Here is a 26,783-nt window from a genome sequence, read left to right on the forward strand (position 1 = left end):
AAATGAGATCCTAGTAATCCCATGCCCTTAAATATTCCCATTGTTAACAACTTGGCATGACTCCTTTCCCTTCTATTATCCACTGCTTTACTTAGAACATAGAAGATACTCAATAATGTCACACAAACTAACCTCAATTTTATAAGCGATTTGTTCTTTTAAAATAAAATACACAAATATCCACACACATTTAAATTATAATACACTGGTCTATTACATAAAAGTCAATAATGCTTTTAACACGTTTTCTGAGCATCTAACAATAGTCTGTGCACCAAGCTGTAGATATCATTGCCCTTGAGGTGACTTCTCCACAGGAAGGATGGAGAGGCAAAAATCACTATTGAAATCCAAGAGAGGTATCTGACAGCTGTATTCCTACAGAATGTGGTCTTGATGTATTTCATAACTCTCTCTAGGTGAATTTCATGTATTCTTTCATTTTAAAACATGTTTTATTACAAATACAAGTACATTAGAGAAAATAGTAGGCAGACGGAGGGCAAACTGCCCTAACAGGATTAGTTCCTTCCAGTGTTTGTTAACGGCAATTTATATTTGGTTGCAAAATCAGTATTTATGTATAATAATAATTTTATATCATGATTTATTTCAATTAAAATAGCATAAGAATGTTTATATGTTGTCTACCTATCTGGCTATCTGTCACTACCATGCTGAGTCATAATGAGCCAGGAACACCTGTATATATTTTAAAAACTTTACACCTCATTTAATCCACCCACCTCATTTAATCCACCCACCATGAAGTAGGTTTTATTAGCTCAGTTTTACAGATGAAAAAAAATGAGACAAAGAAAGGTAATTCTACTAAGGTCACAGGGCTAATAAATTAGAGCCTCAACTCAAACTCATCTCTTAACCAGTACACTATGCATAATATTCATAACATAAAATTTTCCTGCTTAACACTATTATATAAATCATAAGCATTCAGCTTACTGGCTTTTCTATTATAAATAGCATTATTTTTGGTGAACAGTTTTATTTCTTCAGTAGAGGGATTCTTGGATCCAAGAGTCTAAATATTTTCATACGTACTGATGCACATATGTGCATCAATACTGAATCCATACTCAGCAAACTGATTGTTTAAAAAATCTGTTAAGTGACAACATGGATGGACCTCAAGGGCATTATGCTAAGTGAATAAGCCAGAGAAAGACAAATACTGCCTTATATCACTTAAATGAGAATCTAAAAAAAAAAAGAAAAGTCAAACTTATAGAAACAGAAGAAAAGTGGCTGCCAGTGGCTGGGGCTGGGGGAATTAAGGAGAGGTTGGTAAAAGGGTACAAACTTTCAGCTGTAAGATGAATGAGGTTTGAGCATTTAATATAAAAAATGGTGACTATAGTTGATAAAACTGTATTGTATAATTAAAATTTGCTAAGACTAAATGTTCTCTCTCAAACACACATGTATACACATACACAAAGATAAATACGTGAAGTGATGGATATGCTGATTAACTAAATGAGGGGAATCCTTTCACAATGTATACACATATCAAATCACTAAGATGTACATTTTTAAAATCTTACAATTTTATATGTCAATTATGCCTCAATAAAAAGCTAGGGGACAAAAGGACTGTTAACAGCTTAAATTATCAGTAGATATGGATGTACTAATGCACTACAATTTTGTTACTTTTGTAAAAAAAAAAAAAAGTTTCTTAAATGTCTAATGGGTGAAAAGGACATGAAATTTTACTTTTAAATGTTTTGCTTTTTACTAGTAAGGGGATACATTTTTCCCTGTTGTTTTCTTTTTTATCTTGAGCACTGTACCATAATGTCATTGGCTAATTTATTTAAATTGGCATTTATACTTTGACCAAAAAATTGTATGTGCTCTCTGCATAATAAAGTTAGTATCCCTTGGTCATACTTGCTAACAAATACCAATTTGCTGGCAGATTTATCTGGATTACAAGTTTACATTTCTGTCACTTTCATGGTTATGGGTAATACTGTTGCTGATATGCAGTTTTGTTTTTTTACATAGAATAAATTTTACATGACAGATAGGACTAACACAAACAAGTTTTAAAAGTCATTCTTCCTGGGGCTTCCCTGGTGGCGCAGTGGTTGAGAGTCTGCCTGCCAATGCAGGGGACACGGGTTCAAGCCCTGGTCTGGGAGGATCCCGCGTGCCGCAGAGCGGCTGGGCCCGTGAGCCACAACTACTGAGCCTGCACTCCTCAACAAGAGAGGCCGCGATAGTGAGAGGCCCCCGCTTGCCGCAACTAGAGAAAGCCCTCACACAGAAACGAAGACCCAACACAGCCAAAAATAAATAATAAATAAATAATAATAAATAATTTTTAAAAAATCATACAATATGATACGATTTATATAAATCTTTAACTTGTAAAATACTATGCATCATTTACAGATAAATTTATATATTTGCTATATATTCTTGTAATATATTACAAAAATAAAGGAAGCAAGGGAAAATATTAACATATTAATAACAAAAAATATTAACCCCCCCAAAACCCAATTGTTAAGAAAAGAATTTATGAGAAAATTGGGAACAATGAATGCCGATTTGATGTTTGATAATATTTAAGAACTATTATAATTATTTTAGGTGTAATAATGGTATTGCAATTACGTTAAAAAACAGAAAAGAATCCCTTTTTTAAAAGAATCCCTTTTTAATGATGAAAAATTATTTTTTTATTGAAGTACAGTTTATTTACATATAGTATTCCATTAGTTTCAGGTATACAACATAGTGATTCAATATTTTTATAGCTTACTTCATTTAAAGTTACTATAAAATATTGGCTATATTCCCTGTGCTAAACAAAAGAACCCTTATTTTTTATGGATACATATAGAAAAATTATGGATAAAACTATTTGAGTTTTGGATTTCCTCAAAATAGTACAGTTGGGGAGGTATAAATGAAATAAGACTGGGATATTTGTTAAAACTTACTGAAGCTATGTGATGGGGTTCATTATATGATTATCTCGACGTTTGAATACATTTTAACTTATCTATGATAAAACATTTTTTTAATAAACTATCTTTTTACAAATACCTCTAAAATATTAGGCACTATGCTAAATACCACACACACTTAATTTTAATTTTCTTTTAAAGACAATTAAGTATAATTACCCCATCCTAGAGATGAATTAAGATCAAGAGGTTAAGTATCTTGTCCATGGCTATCGGTCTACAAAGTGGCAACACTGACATTTGGACTGACTTTGAGCTGACTCCAGAGTCTGAGCTCTGAACTAAGATATATGCTATCTTATTCACCACAATTAAATTTGTCAGCTAACTATTATCTGGAAAAATTTAGCATCAAATATGCTATAACTAAAATTGTGTTTAGATGATCTTCAAATATTTAAAAGAATGATAAAAAAATAACTATACATTAAGGGAACTCTGTTTTATGGTGACATACTTTATAATTTCCTGATGGCCTTATAATGAAGCAATTCTAACTCCAAATATAACTTAAGGTTTTTTAATTCGCATGACACCTAGTCCTCTAAAATTTTCAGGCCTAATTATCTGTTCAAAATTGAACTTGCTCATTTCTAAAAATGAATCAAATCTTTTGTTAAACAAACAAACAAACAAACAGAAAGTGGCCCCACTAACACCTACCCTTCTGTAGCTATTTGGGGAAGAATAAAAACCAAGTTCCAAAAAAAAAACAAAAAACCAAGTTCCTAGATGTTCACAGTGAATTGACTGGCACTTTCATCCTATTTAAAGTAAACTACCTTCACTTTAATGTCAACTCATAATACTGGTATTTAAGGCACTTGAATCCTACAATACTCCATGTTCTAAAGACCTCCTAAACTTAAAATGACCAAAATCAAATTCTCAATCACTCAGCCAAAATTTTGGCAGTCATTCTTTACCCCTTCCTCTCCTTCATCCCGCAAATCTAATTGGTGGTCATCAACCCTTATACTGGGTTGGCCAAAAAGTTCATTCAGGTTTTTCCATCGTATCTTGTGGAAAAACCCAAACGAACTTTTTGGCCAACCCAATAAAACCCATGTCCCAACCTCTTCAATCTGTTCCCACCAATCCAGTCTTCCAGCAACTGTCTAAAGTTCACATCGACAATTAACCCGTAAGTAGTCTGTTTTCATTCTTGCCCTCCTCCAGTACTTTGCTCCACCAGACTGCCAAAGTGATCTTTATAAATCACAAATCTGACTGTGACAAATTTCCTCACAAGTCTTTAATGATCCTTCTTGAACTGCGGGGTAAAGTCCACACTCGCCATCTAGACCAGAAAGGCCTTCATAGGTCATAAAAAGCTCTTATCTACCTTTTTGACAGTATTCCCTGAGCTATACAAACATATCCCATATCCCACTGATACCAAAATACTTGCAGCTGCAAACAAAACACACTCATTCAATCATTCAGTAAGTATCTATTGAAGATCTACTAAATATCAAGCCCTATTCTATACCTCCTTGTCTTTGTAGGAATAGGGCAGGACATAAGGCCATCTCTCATGGAGCTTTAGAGGGGAGACAGACAATAAAACAAACAAAAACTCAAAGAAGAGCAAGATTTCAGACAGTATAAACTCTGTGAAGACAGTAAAACATCATGATTGACATGAAAAGTATCCTAGGGGTAAATTTAAATTAGGTGGATAAATGTCAATGGACATAAGCATTTGAACTGAGACCTGAATGATATGAAGTAACCAACCATTCAAATGCCCTGGGAATAGAAAGTTTCCAACAAAGTGAAGTAAGTGCAAAAGCCCCATGGTAAGAATGTACATAGAATGTTCCAAAACCAGAAAGAAGGCTAGCATAGTGTAAGTGTAATGGGCTAGGTGTTATATAGTACCAAATGAGGTCAGAGACCTGGGTGGGACTTATACAAGATCTTCCAAGCCTGAGTGTTAAGAAGTTAGGTTTTAGTTAAGGCCAATTAGAAGCTACTGGAGGGTTTAAGTCAGAAGATGATGTGATATAATTATGATTTAAAAACTAATTCAGGGGACTTCCCTAGTGGCAAGTTGCTTAAGAATCTGCCTGCTGATGCAGGGGACACGGGCTCAAGCCCTGGTCCGGGAAGATCCCACATGCCGCGGAGCAATTAAGCCCACGCCACAACTACTGAGCCTGCGCTCTAGAGCCCACAAGCCACAACTACTGAGCCCGCATGCCACAACTACTGAAGCCTGTGCGCCTAGAGCCCGTGCTCCGCAACAAAGGAAGCCACCACAATGAGAAGCCCATGCAGCACAACGAAGAGTAGCCCCCGCTTGCTGCGACTAGAGAAAGCCTGCGTGCAGCAACAAAGACCCAGTGCAGCCAAAGTAAATTAATTAATTAATTAAAAAGAAAAAAAAAAGGGACTTCCCTCGTGGCGCAGTGGTTAAGAATCCACCTGCCAATGCAGGGGACGCAGGTTTGATCCCTGGTCCGGGAAGATCCAACATGCCGTGGAGCAACTAAGCCCATGTGCCACAACTACTGAGCCTGCGCTCTACAGCCTGAGAGCCACAAGTACTGAGCCCGCATGCCACAACTGCCGAGGCCCACGCGCCTAGACCCCGTGCTCCACAACAAGAGAAGCCACCGTAATGAGAAGCCCGCGCACCGCAACGAAGAATAGCCCCCACTCGCCGCAACTAGAGAAAGCCCGCACGCAGCAACAAAGACCCAACGCAGCCAAAAATAAATAAATAAATAAATCTATTAAAAAAAAAAAAAAAACTAATTCAGCATAACGTGTAGGAACAGACTGTAGAGGGACAAGATAGAAGACGAGGAGAAAGACTACTTTAGAGGCAACTATAGTAGCCAAACTACAGACTATTGCACCTTGGACCAGAGTATTAGCAATAGATGGATAGAAATGGCAGACTTTGGACACACTATAGAGGGAGAGCCACCAGGACCTGCACCAGGATGAATTGACTCATACCTCCATGCCTTTGCACACACTGTTGCACACTGATCCTTCTAAATCCATCTGCCTAGAAAACTTCCAAGTATCCTTTAAACCCCAATTTAAATCTCATTTCTGCATAAAATCTCCAATTTGCCCAGCCAATTAGTTGTTAAACCATCTATACCCCTAGGGAATATATGTCTAAGCTACTACTTAACCACTCTGTATTGTTACTCACTTCTTCCTCACCAGCTTGCAAGGGCACATAAACAGGACCAAGTCTTAATTCTTTGGGAACTCCTCCAGTGGGCAGCTTACACTGACTCTATCAAAAAGGCCTCCATAAAGCTCAATAAATGTTTGTTGTACTTATAAAAATTCCTCTAGAATTGATATTCAGAGAGCTACAAAAACTGTGTTAGTCTAGTTTTCTTAATTTTCTAAACTCCTTCTCTTAAGTCAGATCATCAGAAGGAAAGATTTAACTCTCCAATCTAATTTTTATTCTTACCATACCTTTTCAATATTAAAATAAACCTCACATCCTTCTGGAAAAGTGAGATAAATAAAGGTATATAATTAGCATATTTTAACTAGTAAATACAAATAGTACGGATAACTACCTTATAGAAGGCAGCATAGTCTGCTGAAATGTTTGTGCAAATACTGGCAGTAACCTTTTCAAGTATATGGGTGCCATTTCTGGATCTCCTTTCGGCTCATTACATTCTTCTTCATCTTTGTTTGTATCTTTCTTTTTCTTATCATCTCCTTTATTAACTGGACACATCCAATCACCTACAGACAAATATTGTTCAATAAAATACTTTTCTGGAAAATTTTTCTTTCAATGAAAAAATATTAAAATGTACTATAAAATCAACTATAATTACCCTAATTAACAATAGTCAAACAAATTAGGATGTTGTATCTATCAAAGGCGTTTGTAAAACTACTAAAGAACATTAGTACCTCCAAGAAGCTGAATCACAACTTAAGGAGATAATTTTGGATACTCCACTTGATTCCATAAAATATTTCACAGAGACTCTGCATTCATCTACTCTGAGAAAACTTAAAAATTTGGTCAAAGTACTCTGTCTATGCAATAAGCAACTATTCTTTATGACATTCCCACACCCCTTAAACTTGTGATTTGGCCTTTTTGGAATCATGCAGCCACAGTCTCAAAGAACACAGAATAGTACACTGTTAAATGTTTATCAAATATAAGTGTGTGTGTGTGTGTGTGTATGTAATTATTTGACTTCACAGAAATGATTTCTTTATATAATGTTAACATGTCTACAGAAAGCTACTTCTATGGAAGTGAAGCTGAAAAGTAATAGCAGATGGCTTAAAAGGAAAGATATTACCACTCACCTGGAGACTGAAGAATAGCTACTACTTCACTATGGCCCCTTTCCCGAGCTTTATCTAGTGGAGTTTTCCCATCTTCATCTCTCAGATCTGGATTTGCACCATGCCGTAAGAGAGTCTAGAAAAGAAAAGCATTTAATGTGGATATAATAATTAACACCTTATTTCTTCAATATCCAATTCTGCAACCTTTAGATTGCACTGACATACTTCAGACTGCAGACTTACAGAATTAATCAAGCAGGTACCAATTCAAATCTCTGCCTTTGCATACAACACCTTAAAAGTGGTTTAGTTATATCTTGAAAAAACTTATAGATTAATGTCACTTGGTTATTTATTAACATCTCAAATTAAGTACGTTCACATCTGAACCTGTCATCTTCTGCATCAAACTGCTCCAGTCAATTTCCTTACTTTAACAGAGGTACTAATATTCAGTTTGTGGTGTGGTAATCATCTTCATCATTTCGTGTATACTGCCAATTACCAAGTTAAATTGATTCTTCTAGAATGAACTACCAAATTTAGGTCTTAAATACTAATTCGCACTGTTCACCTTTTTTTTTTTTTTTTTTGGCCACACCTCGCGGCATGTGGGATCTTAGTTCCCCAACCAGGGATCAAACCTGCGCTCCCTGCAATGGAAGCCTGGAGTCTTAACCACTGGACTGCCAGGGAAATTCACCAATTTTTAATGGACACTGGACTCTCTCCCCAGCAGACTGTAAGCTCTTTTGAACAGAGAACACATCTCACATTTTTCCTATCAGCCTCAGAGCTGCAGCTTTTTGAACTTTGTTGTAACACAATATATCTGACAAATAAGTGAGTACATACATTCATCAGAAAAGTATGCAGTACTGGCTAAAAATTCCAAACTGTTGGAGTTTGAATCAGAATAACTCAGTATTTCATCAAATCTAGGATGCCACAGATACTTATAATCTGATTTTATAATCTGATATTATAATTGACAGAGATTATAATTAAGTACTACTAAGAAAGAAAAAACAATGCCAATTAATTTTGCAACAATGCTTTTCTATTGCTTGGATTTTTTTTTTAACTTATTGAAAGAACTTTTATAAACTTAGATTTTTTTTTCATGTATTACTTGGACAAACATAAATTTAAAAAATAAATGAAATATAATAAGGGCTTCCCTGGTGGCGCAGTGGTTGAGGGTCTGCCTGCCAATGCAGGGGACACGGGTTCGAGCCCTGGTCTGAGAGGATCCCACATGCCGTGGAGCAACTAGGCCCGTGCGCCACAACTATGGAGCCTGCGCATCTGGAGCCTGTGCTCCGCAACAAGAGAGGCCGCAACAGTGAGAGGCCTGCGCACCGCGATGAAGAGTGGCCCCCGCTTGCCGCAACTAGAGAAAGCCCTCGCAAAGAAACGAAGACCCAACACAGCCAAAAATAAATAAATAAATAAATTTTTTAAAAAAGTTTTTTTTTTTAAAAAAAAGAAAGAAATATAATAAGATATTTCTGTAACTTCACATTCTGAGCACAATTGTTCATAATTTCTTTTTGATCCGAAGTCACCAATATTTGTGTTTCTACACACAATGCTGTCATCTGTGCCATAAAGAGTTTAGTGACACAGCATTACTGAGCGTGCTCTTCTATCAGAAAGGATTTTTCACTCAAGTTACTAAAATCCATTTCACAATTTGTATTGAATTGACAGGTAATAACAACTATGCTGCAATTTCTATCTGGCCAATAGCAATTATAAGACTTTCCTTAGTTAAAAGATGTTAAAATGTCTATGGGGGGGGTGGGTAATATCTTAGAATCAATTAAAAAACAGAAGAACCTGTGAAGAATGATAAAACATGTTAAATGCTTCAGACCCTGGCTGGCACAAAATAAGTGCTTGGTGAGCACTATTATATCATTATTAGTAATGGCAGCTATAGCTCATTGCAGGCTGATGTATAATCAAGATAGGTTAAGGTTAGATACAATTCATTTGGCTCCTTCTCCCACTCAGCTACCCATAACTGCAAAACAGTAAGGGTTCAGAAAAAAAATTGGCTTAATAAAAATTTTTACCACCCTTAGGAACATCATTCTCTAAAAATTAACCAATTCAAACTGACAGAATTCGAGCTTGAAGAGACCACCTAGAAAGCTAAGTTGTTAACAAAAATCTTCTTACAGTGTAAAGACAATACTAGCAATACTGTGACAATAGTAGCAGCTACCATTTAAGCATCTACATACAATGTGCCAGCTACTATACTAAGTGTTTTTCATGTATTTTTTCCTAATTATCACAATAAGCAGGCTAGCAGGGACTTCCCTGGTAGTCCAATGGTTTAGACTCTGCGCTTCCACTGCAGGAGGCACAGGTTCGTTCCCTGTGGGAACTAAGATCCCAAATGCTGCGCAGTGCAGTCAACAATAAATAAATAAATAAGTAAATAAATAAATAAATAAAATACTAGGAGTGTATATACATTTTATTAATAAAACTATAAGTCAAACTTAAGAAACTGGTCCAAGGCCAGACAGCCTTTTTTGTTAATGAGTTGAGACTGGAATCCAGGTGTGCCTGACTTCTTAGCAAATATATTATGACAAATTCCTTCACAATATGAAGATTCTTGAGACCTAGATCATACATTTGGTTCAACCCTTATCATTTGACCTTTCTGGACCTCAATTTCTCCTAACTGTACAAAAAAAAATCTACAGTAAGGATGTATGGAGATTCCTCAAAAAATTAAAAATAGAACTACCAGGGAGTTCCCTGGTGGTCCACTGGTTATGAATCTGCCTTCCAATGCAGGGGACGCGGGTTTGATTCCTGGTTGGGGAACTAAGATCCCACATGCCGCGGGACAACTAAGCCCGTGTGCCACAACTACTGAGCCCGCGTGCTGCAAGTACAGATCCCATGCATTCTGGAGCCCACACTCCACAGTAGAAAGAATCTGCACCCCGTGGTGAAAGACCCTACATGCCACAACTAAGACCCAATGCAGCCAAATAAATAAATACCTAAAAAAAAAAAAAAAAAAAGAACTACCATATGACCCAGTAATTCCACTCCTGGATATTTATCCAAAGAAAATGAAAACACTAATTGGAAAAGATATGTGTACTCCTATGTTCATTGCAGCATTACTTACAACAGCCAAGATATGAAAGCAACCTAAATGCCCAACGATAGAGGAATGGATAAAGAACATGTGGTGTATATATATACACAATGAAATATTACTCAGCCATAAAAGAGAATGAAATCTTGCCATTTGCGACAACACGCATGGACCTAGAGGGTATAATGCTAAATGAAATAAGTCGAACAGAGAAAGACAAATACTGTATGATTTCATTTACATAAAGAATCTAAAAGAGAAAACAAAGGAACAAACATAACAAAACGGAAATAGGAAAAAGAAAAAGAACTCTCCAAAGTCCTTTGCTAATCTAAGAGTCAAAGATATTATGTTCTTCAGCAAATAAAATATTTGCTATATTGATAAACAGAAATAAGAGAAACATGTATAAAGTTATTCATTACCAAGAGTAAGAAATCGGGAAAAAAACAAGTTTTCAGCAATAGATGACTGGTTGAATAAATCTGCAGTACATTCACACATGGTAAGTATACAGATGTACAAAAACTCTCTATATACTAATAGGGAGAAGTCTCATTGTGTATTACTAAATGAAAAATGTGTATTATTAGATGAAAAAAGCAAAGTATAAATCAGTGTATATGTTACATTTCGTATAAGGAGAAAATAAGCATACATATTTATTCTTGCTTGCATCTGTATTAAGAAACAATGAAAAGATAAACAAAAAAAAACCAATCAAAAACGCCTACCTGTAGTGGGGATAGGGAAATGGAGCAAACGGAGATAGCATGGAAGCACGGCTTATCAGAATAAAAGTTTTCATTTCATTCTAATTTCAGAACCATGTAAATGTTAAATATTAAATTAATAATTTAAAAACCTGGATTTTACCTTTGCTACTTGAGGTCTTCCAAAACATGCAGCATAATGTAATGATGATGACCTTTGACCTCTATTAACATCAGCACCTCTTTCACAAAGAAATTCTACCTGTAAAATGATGGAGAATCATAAAGTTGCCTTATTAATATTGCTATCTTTGATTTAAAACATTAGCTTTTATTTATTAGCTTACCATTTCCTGAGTTCCAAAAGCAGAGGCCCAGTTTAATAGAGTCTGACCTACATCATCCATAAAATTTACTTCAAAGGCTGGAAATTTGAAGGAAAAAAATAAATCTTTTTAAAAGTCAACAAATAATAATGAACTTTTCTAAAGTGGGAACCATTTAAAGATTGTTATTAATAATCACTAAATACACAGCCAATTTTAAACATTCAGGTCAACTATAAAGTAGTAAATAATCAGCAAATGTAAATTCTGCTAAGAAAAAGTATTCTAAAATTTTTATTAAAAATAAACATAAAATAAGAAACAAAAAAACAAACATACAATAAAACTCAGAGTATTAGTTGCCTCACACCATAACTGAGGAAAAGAAACTAAACCACATCTATAATCAAAAGAAAACAAAAGTCTGATGACACAGAAGCATTTTTCACCAACTTATATTTGCAGATCACCTCATGAAGCAGTCTAAAAAAAATTTACTATATATAATGATAATTCACTTGTGTCAGTTTCCATTAATCTTGAGAAAACAACAGCCCTAAATTCAATCTCCACTTAACCTTAGAATTGGTATGATCTCCTGGCGATAGACAGGTTAACTTCATTTACTTATAACAAGCATTTACTCAGATCTTACCATGCACCAGGCTGATAATTTATATACATGGGGAGAGGAGAGGATATAGAATACGTTGGCCATTCTATTTTCTGGCACAACTGCTAAAAATTAAAAAAAAAAAATTAAAAATCTAGAAACTAGAAGTTGCCTATATAATTCCTTATCTCACAGTTTTCTTTTTATATTTTAAAAAATATTTTCCAACCTCCTGTGTCAATTGCATCTATGAGTGCATCGGTATCTTTACTTCGAATACAGTCTATAAGCTGCCGATGTGAGCGCTCCCCAGAACTATCCAATCTCCGGAGTCCTGGGATTCTGCCTGTGGATCCAGCACTAGACTTTGGCAAAGCTTTTCGTCCTTCAAATAATAGCACCAAGAGAAGGTCAACCAAACGCATGGTATCAAGGACACATCTTTCATCACCCTGCAATGCACTTTCAATTGAATCTGGAAGCTCTGACCTCAGGAGATCCTAAAAAGAGAATGGGAGAAAAAAAGTTTTAGCATACTTGCACTACACCAAAATACTTCTTCTGAAAGATTAAATAAGATTCAAAAACACTCTTACGTGCGTTACTACTGGAGAGCCTCTGCAAAGTGTTGAGAGCAGACTTACAATTGTTGACACCTGGTTACTCAATTTGGAATCTGCAGCTGTGGAAGGCGCTCCTGTGGTGCTGCGACCTGGTTTGCAAGCTGATGATGGCCCTGATACAGTACCACCAGCAGCAGCCATTCTAGACAATAGCTCCTCAGTTAATCCGTGCTTGGCTAATGGAGCTGGGTCAACACCACGACGGGTAAATCGGTCAGCTAGTGATGCAAAACATCGCAGAGCTCCATCTGAAACCTAATGATGTAAAGAATATACATATGGATAAAATTCACCTAAAAATGACCAGTACTGTTTATTTCAATACTGAGACTATTAAGAAAGGCAATTGTAGCAAAGCATACAATCTGTCTAGGTTTGAATCCTGGCTCCACATTCTGATAACTGTATAACCTAAAAATGTTACTTAACTGTTCAAGGCGTCAGTTCCCTTATCTGTAAAATGGGAATAGTAACAGTAACTTATAATTCATTGTCTGAGCTCAAATGAAATGATATATGTAAAGAACCTAGAGGAACAGTAAAAGCTCAACAAATATTTACTATTATTATGTACAACTTTGCCAAGATAATCGATGGACAGCAACTGAAAATAATTAACATCTAAATGGTAAAAAAGCATTAAAAGTTAAGTTTTATTTTCTAAAGATGCTAATATAACAAAAGTTTACACATATAAAATTTTAAATACTGTTATTTTACTCCAATGAAAACTACCCTCTTAAGCCAACAAAATTGTGCTGAGCCAACAAATTACACTGGGTATAAGTGCAGCTTTAAAAATTATATACTTCTAAAATGTTTAAATTTTAAGAATAAACACATACCACTTTTATAATTTAAAACGTATCATTGCCAAAACAGAAAGAGATTACCATAGAGATATAAGATGAGAGAAAGAGAAGATGAAATTATCTCTAGCTCATCAAGCAAAAAATTCAAATTGCACTAAGGTTGAACCTTAAACAACACAGGTTTGAACTGCATGGGCCCACCTACATGTGGATTTTTTTCCCCACTAAATTCACACTACAGAACTACACGATCCACAGTTGGTTGAATCCACAGCTGCAGAACCCCAGATAGGGACGGCCGACTGTAAAGTTATGTGCAGATTTCCAACCGTGCGGAGGGTCGGCACCCCTAACCCCCACCCTGTTCAAGAGTCCACTGGATATCGTGGTTATAACTAGTGGACGCTATAAAATCACATTTTGAAAACAAAGTACACAAGAGCGATGTAGTTACCTGATGATCTTCATGTTTTAATAAACTAGACAGAGATTCTACACAAATTTCTAAAGAAGAATCTTGAGGTTCCATTTTGCCACAGAGTCTTGATACCACAGCCATGGCAGAGTGCAAGGTATCTTTATGAACCAGGTGTCCACTGTCACGAATGAAGGTAAGCACACAATTCAAACCACCAGCCTCGAAGACTGCTCCTGACTCACGAGTGCATATCAGTTCTAACACCTACAACAGTAAAACAAAATTCACAAAAGAATACATTAAGTCCAATTTTAATTTTCTAGAATGACAGAAAACATAATACACCCTCCAAATTGGTTAGGAGCCACATTTCAAAAAGGGCAGGGTCTGAGAAAGGGGGCGCAGAAGCTGTGTCCGGCTGTGAAGATGGCAAGAAGTAGGCCCTAAAGCAGCCCAAGAAGGTGGCCAAGGAAGATAAGGCATTCAAGCAGAAACAGAAAGAGCTGCAGAAGAAACTCAAGAAGCTAAAAGCAAAGGCCATGGGGAAAGGCCCCCTGGCCACAGGTGGAATTAAGAAATCTGGCACAAAACTGTTCCTTGTGCCTGAGGCAATGGTGATCCTTAATTCCATTCTCGTTTAAACATCTGGATTCCCTGCCATAACATGCTGCTACCTACAGCTAGAATGAAGTGTTGACTTGGAGCCTGTTGTACCTTTAAGAATAAACTTTTCAGGACTTCCCTGGTGGTGCGGTGGTTAAGACTCCGCACTCCCAATGCAGGGGGCCCGGGTTCGATCCCTGGTCAGGGAACTAGATCCCACATGCATGCTGCAACTAAGAGTTCGCGTGCCACAACTAAGGAGCCAGTGAGCCACAATTAAGCAGCCCGCCTGCTGAAACTAAGACCTGGCGCAACCAAATAAAAATAAATAAATAAATATTAAAAAACAAAAAAAGAATAACCTTTTGTTAAAAAAAAGTGAAGCAAAACAGAAGAAATTAATTTTAACATATTTTATTTAGCCCAATATATCCAAGGTATCATTATTTCAACATGTAATCAATATAAAAATTATTGGTATCTTTTATGTAATATGTCTTCAAAATCCCATGTATATTTTATACTTATAACACACCTTAATTTGGGGTAGCCACATCTGAAGTGTTCAGTAGTCACATATAGCTACCATATTGGACAGCATAGGTTTAGGCGGTGAAACCTGCATGGCAAGCTAAGAACTACAAGTAATTTAGCAAAAGTTTATAAAGGTCCTAGACATTAAAAATTCAATAAACGCCAGCTATTACATTATTCATCATCCTCACACTGACTCTATGAATATTAAGACATTAAAAATCACTTTTATTTTCTAAATTATATTGATGTTTAATGCATTCAGGTAGAACTAAAGAGTTAACAGGGTCCACAGGTCTTACAGGCATACCAGAAATTTAGACTTTATTCTGTAAGCAAGAAAAATGTTTTAAGCAGGACATAATATGATCAGATTTCCAGTTAATATCTGTGGGAAGCAGGGTACAGGGAGAGTGTAGAGGCAAATGCAAAAATTCAAGCAATAATATTCATGAAAGGATGAGGGCTTAACTAAGACAATAACAGCAGGGACAAACAGGAGGAAATAAACCAGAAAGGCACTTGATCATTAATTACACGTGTGGAGTGGAAAAAAGGAAATAAAAGATAAAGCACAGGTTTCTGTCTTAAGCGACTGGCTACAAGTTGATGTCACTTATCAAGAGAGGAGTTTATCTGTAATCAAAGACAATGAATTCAAACATCCAGTTGAATATGTCCAACAGGCCTTTGAATATGGAGTCCAGAACTCAAGAGAGAGGTCAGTTCTAGAGATAAAGATGTGAAGGGCATATATTCATATATGAATGGTATTGATGCTCACAGATGAGATTGTCTAGGCAAAGTTTATACAGATTTAAGAAGCTAAAAACAGGACCTTAGGAAATACTACCATTGAAGAATGAATTAAATAAGAATAATCTGCAAAGGAAACAGAGAAAGGGAGAGCAGGGTGTTAACAGACAAGAAAGAGTTTGAAAATATAGGTCAGTGAATAAATGCAGTGGCGTAAAACCCCAGTCCTGGAAGAAAAATGAAGTGATGTGATCAAGAGAATAAGAGGGGGGAAAGCTCTGAACAGAAAAACGAATACCTCTTCCTCTGAGGCCATAGACAGAAATAAATCTATAAACACAGAGGCAGAAAGTCAAGATATTAACACCTACAAAAACAACTCTCAAAGCATGGGGAAGACATTCCCAGGGGTCCTTGAAGTTATAACTTTTTTTATAATAATACTATAACAGTTAATTGTCTTTTTCTTTCCTATTCTCTCAGGAACGTAAGGCAGCATTTTCTAAAAGTTATATGAAGTGTGATATTGCAACAGGCTGAATGCAGAAGCAGGTATTAGGACCTAGCTGTCTTCTATTAAACCACACATTTCAAACGAGACTTAACAATGTTACTCTTCTCACTAATTTTCTCTTTGTTCAGGATATAGTGATTTTCATTAAAAATGTAATGTATGTTAACACATAATGAGTTTGTTATTTTATGATAAATGAATAAATATTTTTAAATTCTGTTTTAATATCTAATATGGTAAATATAAATAGAACCTTCATAAACAAAGGCTCTTTGCGGGTCCTCAATAATTTAAGACTTGTAAAGGCATCCTGAGACAAAAAGTTTGAAAATTGCTGACCAAGAGCAGCAAGAATCATAAAAAGAATGAAACAGGAATCAAAAAAGAGAATCACATAAAATCTAAATGTGTTCACCAAGTACTTCCAATAAACTACTCACCAGTACTGATGCTTTTAGAGTAACATAAAGTTTATAATTAGTCCCATCAGGAATAAAACAAAACCGCTAACTCTAACAGGAGTATAGCAAAACAATTAAATTCATGGGCCCTAGAACCAGACTTCCTGATCTTCAAATTCCTAATCTTTGAATCTTGGCTCTCTGCCACTATCTACTTGCATCATCCCAAGCAAGTTACTTAATCTTGGTATGCTTAAATTTTTTTCACCTATAAAACAGAAGTGATGATATTAGCAGCACATACCTCATACAGAGTTGTCATGAACATTAAATGAGAGTTAATATATGTAAGTGTTTAGAATAATGCCTGGCACTGGTGGCCAGTGTTAGTTGTCATGGTTCCTGTTGTTACTGCATGCATACAAAATCATTTTGGTTAAGAACAGAAATAATCTATCTCAAAGTGTTAGTGGCTACCACAAACCAAAGAGCACTGAGGCAACACAGAAAAGCATTATCAGTGACCTACAATTTTCCTTCAAAGATAAGATTTCTTTTCCCAAGCCATATGGGATCTCCTTTGGTACATAAGGACTGTGACTTCCATTGTTTTCAACCACGGAAAGAATTTTTTTTTTTTTCAAAATATATTTTTTACTCTCTAAGTGATCTTCAAATGGGCCAATAAATAATTAAGACTTACCTTTACACATTGTTCAGCTAAGTCTCTGCTTGTCCTGTTGTTAAGTTCGACTACAACCAAACGATTGCAAAGTGCTTTTATAGCTCCATCTACCCCAACAATCCTTCGAGTGCATTCTGCAGATACGTCCAGGTAGTATGTTATGGCACGGGCTGTCACCTCTAGCACATTGTCTGGAGCACTTTCGTCAAGAAAAATTTTGCAGAGGGCTGGTAAGAAAGTGCGAGGAGGACATCTGTAGTGAAAGAAATCATATTTCACCTAGGATTACTAAATTCTTAACATCAAAAAGTCACCAAAGTAACAGATAATAAAAACTATATCATAATACATCATGCTCAATACTGCTTCTGCATATATATTAGGTAATATTTCTCATATTGCTTTTGCTTCCATAATAATACTCACAGGCTAATTTCATCATTGCTGAAAATATAAAGTTGTAAACAGTTTAAAGTAGCAGAATTAACATGAAACCATGTTCAAAAAAAATTCCTATTCAATATTCAGCTCAAACATCAACTCTGTAAAACCTTCCCTAACCTCCCCAAATAGTCAGGTGGTACTTTCATGTTCCTAAAGCCTCATAAAAACAGTTCCCACAGTTTAATGTATCATTTTATTTCCTTATTTACATTAAGAGTTCCTGAATGCCAGGGACATTGTTCAATTCATGTTGTATGGGAACAAATGCTGATTTGGGGTTTAACAGACCAGAGTAATACATATAGAACAACAGCTATGTAGCATTTCTGGTCCTGATTTGTAAAGCAAAGATAGTATCTAAACAATATCTACTTTATATGGATGTTATGAAGATTAAATGAAATTATATACATTAAACACTTAGCTCAGTACCTTGGCACCATATTAAACTAATTAACGTTAGCTCCCCTCCCCTCCTATGAATAGCTAATACCTGCTATATAAACCTGCATGACAGTTTTATCAAAAGAACATTTTGCATTTTTTAATCAATATTTTATCAACACTTAAATTATAAAAGACCATAATTTAATTTAGTAGAGATCTCAGTTACATGCCATCAAATACTTTAACTTACCTGCACAGACTAAACTTTAAATGAGCTACAGATAACACAAAAGGCACTATAGTCATCCCTCGGTGTTCAAGGAGGAAAGATTTCAGGGCCCCCTGTGGATACCAAAATCTGTAGATGCTCAAGTTCCTTATACTAAATGGTACAGATACAGAGGATACGTGGAGGGATACAGAGGGCTTGCTGGACTCTCAACGTTTCGGTGGAATTATTTTTCCTCCAATTTTTAGTGTGCACATATCTTTAGTAGCTTTTAAAAAATATCTGTAATGTATGAACATCAAAGTAACTCTAACTTTTATTATCTGCTTGAATGATGTTCACTTACGGGGTCCAGCAGCAGGAATATTATCAAAGATTTTAGAAGACCTCTTGCATTCAGTGACTGACCAGTCACTGATTAAACACAGGTGGTTTTTATTAGCCAGCATCACTGGCAACCTAGGTCACATAGTCACTAGTAATTTTTCTGAGGAGGAAATGCTTTAAGATTAGGTTATGGAGATAGTCTGATAGTTCTCAGGTAAGATCAGAAGACTGACTAGCATATCAGAATCTTAAAGCATTTTTGCTGCTCTCTACATTGGCATATGTAGTAAACCAAAGAGACAAGATTGTAAAAGTGTTAATACTACTGAGGAACAACACACTCTTAAATATAATGTTTTTTGCCTTAGAAAACAGTAGCTTTTGAAAAAAGAATAAAATTTTTAAGTTGACAGTCCTCACATCAAATGACAAGAATGGATCTACCATATGATTTATATTAAAAATAAGAAAATATCCATCTATCTTATACAGTACAAAAACTGGACATCAAAACACAAAATTTAAGAGAAATGTTCAGTATAACTATCTATAATTCATGGGGAAATGTGGTATCTGCTTATTTGGGGAATAACTATGATCCCTGCTGTGTTCCCTAAAATGTGACAAATCTCCTGAACAAGTATGGCTCAGGGGCCAATTAAAAAAAAAAACCACACAGAAAGTTCTAAACATAGGTTCTCAGCTGTTAACTGTGATCAATTTTATTTCTAAGAGAAAAATAAAAATATCCTGCATACATATTTTAAAAGAGCTTATTTTATGTCAGGTATAATGAAAACCTGCTTTGTGAACTTTTTAAAGGTATGGTACAAAACATCTGTTGTAACTTTTGGCTATTAGACAGGAAAAAATTTTTGTTTTTCTAGCTCTTGAGTTACTTTTTAAACCATGAGAAGGTATTTTAGGCATATTCACTAATTTTTCAATTTAGAACCAAAGCAATTTACAAACACCTCAACAATACAAATTAACTATAAATTGAGCAAAAAATGTAGAGAAAAACATGTCAATAGTAATTAATGAATTCTGAAAAGTACAGAATAATTGAAAGAACTACAGTTATATTACTTGGAAGTTCATATTGCAACTAAAACAAATTACTAACAAGTGTTGTTGCTTAACATACTCTGCTGGGTAACCTGCTTTAAAGACAGTCACTGTGATATAAACATTTATAAGACCTTAAAACTGTCTTTTCACTTGTTGGTTAGTAACAATTTCCTAGAATCATTTCCAAAGAAACCCTGTGTTGATAGATACTTCAACTGGGCCTTTAAATTCAACTTGAGCTTCATGGCTATTCAGGAAGCACTTGCCTATCTTCTAGGAACAAGACCCTCGCATTCCTTGCCCTTCGTCCTGGGCTACAACCACAGCCACAACTTTCCCAGGTCTGTATCCATGTCAACAGAGATTAACTAAAAAACTAATTTACATAATCAAGAAAACTCATTACAAATCTGTGATCACCAATATTAAATAAACACAATGCCCAATAATTCTGCTACATTTCTTCCAGTGTCTGCAACGAGTATCTCACACCTTTTCTTCAATTTTCTCTTGGCTTAGTGACTCCCTTAGTTTTCCATTCTAGCCTCAGTCCTAAACTCCCTTCTCTTCTCTAGCTCATCTCATCTATTCCCTTTGTTCATACACCATAGCTATAAATCTCATCCACATACCATGAAAACTCCCAAAATGTTATCTCCACCCCAGACCAACTAAATCACTATCACTATCTCCATTTAGAATTATCACAGGCATCGTAAAATGAGCATATTCAAAACAAATGTGCCTCCACCTCCAAACCACTGCCTTTGTAAATATCACAACCATCCAGAAACCCAGAAACCTGAGAATCATCCTCAGTTTCCCCCCACATTTTCCTCACATTACACATCCAATCCATTAGTTAAATCCCACCAATTTTCCCTCTAAAATATATCGTAAATCTGTCCACTTCTCTCCACATCTTCTTTTACAAACGTAATCTAAGCTAACTTCAAACTCTTGTCTGAACTACTGAAATAGCCACTTAGACATCCACATAAGAGACAGGTTTAGCACTAGTGTTGAGGAAAGTATTTCTAGAGGGAGAAGGAGATCAGTCTGGACTAAGGTGTAAGAGCATGAGCAACATAAAGAGGGCATCTATGCAGGGGAACGCCTCAGTGATGGGCAACTGACATAGACAAGGGAAGTGATCAAATTAATAAATATACTGAGGATAATGGGAGCCAGATATCTTACTGGACTGGAGTTGGAAACATAGAAAAGAGAAAACTAGAATGAACCCTGTGGTGTTAGACTGGAACTGGGGGTATTGGTATGAACTCATGGTTTTCAACAGACTGATAGAAAGATAAAGACACATAAAGATGCTAATGTGTGTGCTGACCCCTCTGCCTAAAATGCTTTTCCAACTCTTCCCATGGCCGGTTCTTTGCCATCCTTCTGTCAGCCTAAATGTTACCTCCTCAGCTTCAGGCTTACCTTTCCTAACTACTCAAAACAGGACTCCTGTTTTTTGTCTTAATTTACTTTGACAATTTATATTTATATTTCATTTTTTTGTTGTCCACTGTAACTCTCTCCTAAAAATCTGTAAGCTCCTCAGGAACAGAGATGTATTTCACACAGCACCCAACAGGGTTCTCTGCATATGGGAAGATACTCAAGTTTTATTTGTTGAATGAATGATACCAAGAAAAAGTAAGAACTTTTTTGCTTATGGAAAGAGAAACCAAACAAAAAAGAATTCCATCAGCTCCCCAACTGATCTGCTTCTTCACCCCCATGCCCAACCCCTCACTAATATGTCTCCACCCCTCCACACACATGCCTTCATCCTAGCCCAACCCCCATCAGGTCTCCTTCCCCTGCCCCACACCTTCCCACAACACAAAAAAGTGAATCCACTTTTCTCTCTCATTTCCCATAGAAAGCAAAACACCAAATCTAGACTCTAGTCTAAACTGCTCTCTTGAAGCCCAGAATTACAGACCCAACTGCCTCCTTCACTCACCTGTCATACCTAGAGATGTTTCAGGAACGATCAAACACAACCTGCCAAAACTAAACAAAGTTTCCCTACCAAAAACCATACTATTTATTCTCTAACCTGCCATCCAACCAGTCACTCAAGTAAAAATCATAAAATTCTTCCAAACTCCTGTTTCCAAAATACAAAAATCAACACCTAATCTTGATGGTTCTACCTCCTAAATCTGTTTACTATCTTAATTGAATTCCAACTAGAATCTCTCACTAGACTTTCCAGATCCTCGTGGCCTTGAACAGGTCCCCTCTGCAAGAAACATTTATCCCCTTCTTCTCTGTTTCACTTGTATTACTTTTTCAAGGAAACCTTTAAAATTAAATTTAAAAAATGTTAGGGGGGGTCTGGGCAAGATGGTGGAAGAGTAAGACGCGGAGATCACCTTCCTTCCCACAGATACATTAGAAATACATCTACACGTGGAACTGCTCCTACAGAACACCCACTGAACGCTGGCAGAAGACGTCAGACCTCCCAAAAGGCAAGAAAATCCCCACGTACTTGGGTAAGGCAAAAGAAAAAAGAAATAACAGAGACAAAAGAATAGGGACGGGACCTGCACCAGTGGGAGGGAGCTGTGAAGGAGAAAAGGTTTCCACACACTAGGAAGCCCCTTCGCGGGCGGAGGCTGCGGGTGGCAGAGGGGGGAAGCTTCAGAGCCACGGAGGAGAGCGCAGCCACAGGGGTGCGGAGGGCAAAGTGGAGAGATTCCCGCACAGAGGATCGGTGCCGACCAGCACTCACCAGCCCGAGAGTCTTGTCTGCTCAGCCGCCGGGGCGGGCGGGGGCTGGGAGCTGAGGCTCGGGCTTCGGCTTCGGTGCTAGCCGGGAGGGAGTCCGGGAAAAAGTCTGCAGCTGCCGAAGAGGCAAGAGACTTTTTCTTGCCTCTTTGTTTCGCGGCGCGCAAGGAGAGGGGATTCAGAGCGTCGCTTAAACGAACTCCAGAGGCGGGTGCGAGCCGCGGCTATCAGCGCGGACCCCAGAGACGGGCGTGAGCTGCGGTTATCAGCGCGGACCCCAGAGACGGGCATGAGACGCTAAGGCTGCTGCTGCCGCCACCAAAAAGCCTGTGTGCGAGCACAGGTCACTCTCCACACCGCCCCTACCAGGAGCCAGTGCAGCCCGCCACGGCTAAGCTCCCGTGATCCGGGGACAACTTCCCCGGGAGAACGCACGGCGCTCCTCAGGCTGCTGCAACGTCACGCCGGCTTCTGCCGCTGCAGGCTCGCCCCGCCTCCTCCGTACCGCTCCCTTCCCCCGGCCTGACTGAGCCAGAGCCCCCGAATCAGCTGCTCCTTTAACCCCGTTCTGTCTGGGCGGGGGAACAGAAGCCCTCAGGCGACCTACATGCAGAGGCGGGTCCAAATCCAAAGCTGACCCCTGGGAGCTGTACGAACAAAGAAGAGAAAGGGAAATCTCTCTCAGCAGCCTCAGAAGCAGCGGATTAAAGCTCCACAAACAACTTGATGTGCCCGCATCTGTTGAATACCTGAATAGACAACGAATCATCCCAAATTTAGGAGGTGGACTTTGGGAGCAGGATATATTAATTTTTCCCCTTTTCCTTTTTTTGTGAGTGTATACGTGTATGCTTCTGGGTGAGATTTTCTCTGTATAGCTTTGCTCTCACCGTTAGTCCTAGGGTTAGGTCCGTCCGTTTTTTTTTTACTTAAAAAATTTTTTTTCCCTAATAAATGTTTTCTTAATAATTTTTTCCTTATTTTCTATTTTTAAAAAATTAAAAAAAATTTTTAGTAAGTTTTTTCATATTTTTTATTTTAAAAATTAAAAAAAATTTTTTTCTTAATAAATTTTTTTCTTAATAATTTTTTTCTTATAAAAAATTAATAAATCTATTTTTAAAAATTAAAAAAATTTTTTTCTTAATAAATTTATTCTTAATAATTTTTTTCTTATTTTTTATTATAATAGCTTTATTTTATTTTATTTTATCCTCTTTCTTTCTTTCTTTCTATTTTTTCTGCTTTTATTCTGAGCCGTGTGGATGAAAGGCTCTTGGTGCTCCAGCCAGGCATCAGGGCTGTGCCTCTGAGGTGGGAGAGCCAACTTCAGGACACTGGTCCACAAAAGACCTCCCAGCTCCACGTAATACCAAACGGCGAAAATCTCTCAGAGATCTCCATCTCAACATCAAGACCCAGCTTCACTCAACGACCAGCAAGCTACAGTGCTGGACACCCTATGCCAAACAACTAGCAAGACAGGAACACAGCCCCATCCATTAACAGAGAGGCTGCCTAAAATCATAATAAGGCCACAGACACCCCAAAACACACCACCAGACGTGGACGTGCCCACCAGAAAGACAAGATCCAGCCTCATCCACCAGAACACAGGCACTAGTCCCCTCCACCAGGAAGCCTACACAACCCACTGAACCAACCTTACCCACTGGGGGCAGACACCAAAAACAACAGGAACTACGAACCTGCAGCCTGTGAAAAGGAGACCCCAAACACAGTAAGATAAGCAAAATGAGAAGACAAAAAAACACACAGCAGATGAAGGAGCAGGGCCAAAACACACCAGACCTAACAAATGAAGAGGAAATAGGCAGTCTACCTGAAAAAGAATTCAGAATAAGGATAGTAAAGATGATCCAAAATCTTGGAAATAGAATAGACAAAATGCAAGAAACATTTAACAAGGACGTAGAAGAACTAAAGAGGAACCAAGCAACGATGAAAAACACAATAAATGAAATTAAAAATACTCTAGACGGGATCAATAGCAGAATAACTGAGGCAGAAGAACGGATAAGTGACCTCGAAGATAAAATAGTGGAAGTAACTACTGCAGACCAGAATAAAGAAAAAAGAATGAAAAGAACTGAGGACAGTCTCAGAGACCTCTGGAACAACATTAAACGCACCAACATTCGAATCATAGGGGTCCCAGAAGAAGAAGAGAAAAAGAAAGGGACTGAGAAAATATTTGAAGAGGTTATAGTTGAAAACTTCCCTAATATGGGAAAGGAAATAGTTAATCAAGTTCTGGAAGCACAGAGAGTCCCATACAGGATAAATCCAAGGAGAAACAAACCAAGACACATATTAATCAAACTATCAAAAATTAAATATAAAGAAAACATATTAAAAGCAGCAAGGGAAAAACAACAAATAACACACAAGGGAATCCCCATAAGGTTAACAGCTGATCTTTCAGCAGAAACTCTGCAAGCCAGAAGGGAGTGGCAGGATATACTTAAAGTGATGAAGGAGAAAAACCTACAACCAAGGTTACTCTACCCAGCAAGGATCTCATTCAGATTTGATGGAGAAATTAAAACCTTTACAGACAAGCAAAAGCTGAGAGAGTTCAGCACCACCAAACCAGCTTTACAACAAATGCTAAAGGAACTTCTCTAGGCAAGAAACACAAGAGAAGGAAAACACCTACAATAACAAACCCAAAACATTTAAGAAAATGGGAATAGGAAAATACATATCGATAATTACCTTAAATGTAAATGGATTAAATGCTCCCACCAAAAGACACAGACTGGCTGAATGGATACAAAAACAAGACCCATATATATGCTGTCTATAAGAGACCCACTTCAGACCTAGAGACACATACAGACTGAAAGTGAGGGGATGGAAAAAGATATTCCATGCAAATGGAAATCAAAAGAAAGCTGGAGTAGCAATTCTCATATCAGACAAAATAGACTTTAAAATAAAGACTATTACAAGAGACAAAGAAGGACACTATATAATGATCAAGGGATCGATCCAAGAGGAAGGTATAACAATTGTAAATATTTATGCACCCAACATAGAAGCACTTCAATACATAAGGCAAATACTAACAGCCATAAAAGGGGAAATCGACAGCAAGACAATCATAGTAGGGGACTTTAACACCCCACTTTCACCAATGGACAGATCATCCAAAATGAAAATAAATAAGGAAACACAAGCTTTAAATGATACATTAAACAAGATGGACTTAATTGATATTTATAGGACATTCCACCCAAAAACAACAGAATACACATTTTTCTCAAGTGCTCATGGAACATTCTCCAGCATAGATCATATCATGGGTCACAAATCAAGCCTTGGTAAATTTAAGAAAATTGAAATCGTATCAAGTATCTTTTCCGACCACAACGCTATGAGACTAGATATCAATTACAGGAAAAGATCTGTAAAACATACAAACACATGGAGGTTAAACAATACACTACTTAATAACCACGTGATCACTGAAGAAATCAAAGAGGAAATCAAAAAATACCTAGAAACAAATGACAATGGAGACACGACGACCCAAAACCTATGGGATGCAGCAAAAGCAGTTCTAAGAGGGAAGTTTATAGCAATACAAGCCTACATCAAGAAACAGGAAACATCTCGAATAAACAACCTAACCTTGCACCTAAAGCAATTAGAGAAAGAAGAACAAAAAAACCCCAAAGCTAGCAGAAGGAAAGAAATCATAAAGATCAGATCAGAAATAAATGAAAAAGAAATGAAGGAAACAATAGCAAAAATCAATGAAACTAAAAGCTGGTTCTTTGAGAAGATAAACAAAATTGATAAACCATTAGCCAGACTCATCAAGAGAAAAAGGGAGAAGACTCAAATCAATAGAATTAGAAATGAAAAAGGAGAAGTAACCACTGACACTGCAGAAATACAAACGATCATGAGAGATTACTACAAGCAACTCTATGCCAATAAAATGGACAACCTGGAAGAAATGGACAGATTCTTAGAAATGCACAACCTGCCGAGACTGAACCAGGAAAAAATAGAAAATATGAACAGACCAATCACAAGCACTGAAATTGAAACTGTGATTAAAAATCTTCCAACAAACAAAAGCCCAGGACCAGATGGCTTCACAGGCGAAT

At 37.0% G+C, this 26,783-nt stretch overlaps 1 protein-coding gene and 1 pseudogene across 5 annotated transcripts in view; one reads left to right on the forward strand and one right to left on the reverse strand.

The window, feature by feature from the left end:
* The window catches only part of HECTD1 (HECT domain E3 ubiquitin protein ligase 1), a 95,679-nt gene that overhangs the window by 45,921 nt on the left and 22,975 nt on the right, over positions 1-26,783 (reverse strand). For all 5 annotated transcript variants that reach the window (XM_061180748.1, XM_061180745.1, XM_061180744.1 and 2 more), the window contains exons 3-10: positions 17,454-17,688; positions 13,979-14,206; positions 12,686-12,967; positions 12,319-12,589; positions 11,498-11,574; positions 11,314-11,412; positions 7,323-7,437; positions 6,563-6,737 (exon numbers count right to left, since the gene is read on the reverse strand). In XM_061180748.1, the coding sequence (XP_061036731.1) occupies positions 6,563-6,737; positions 7,323-7,437; positions 11,314-11,412; positions 11,498-11,574; positions 12,319-12,589; positions 12,686-12,967; positions 13,979-14,206; positions 17,454-17,688 (1,482 nt within the window). The remainder of the gene's footprint in view (positions 1-6,562; positions 6,738-7,322; positions 7,438-11,313; positions 11,413-11,497; positions 11,575-12,318; positions 12,590-12,685; positions 12,968-13,978; positions 14,207-17,453; positions 17,689-26,783) is intronic.
* On the forward strand, positions 14,326-14,583 carry LOC133085773 (translation machinery-associated protein 7-like; annotated as a pseudogene).

The sequence above is a fragment of the Eubalaena glacialis genome, chromosome 2 (assembly GCF_028564815.1).
Source record: "Eubalaena glacialis isolate mEubGla1 chromosome 2, mEubGla1.1.hap2.+ XY, whole genome shotgun sequence".
Classification (NCBI taxonomy): Eukaryota; Metazoa; Chordata; class Mammalia; order Artiodactyla; family Balaenidae; genus Eubalaena; species Eubalaena glacialis.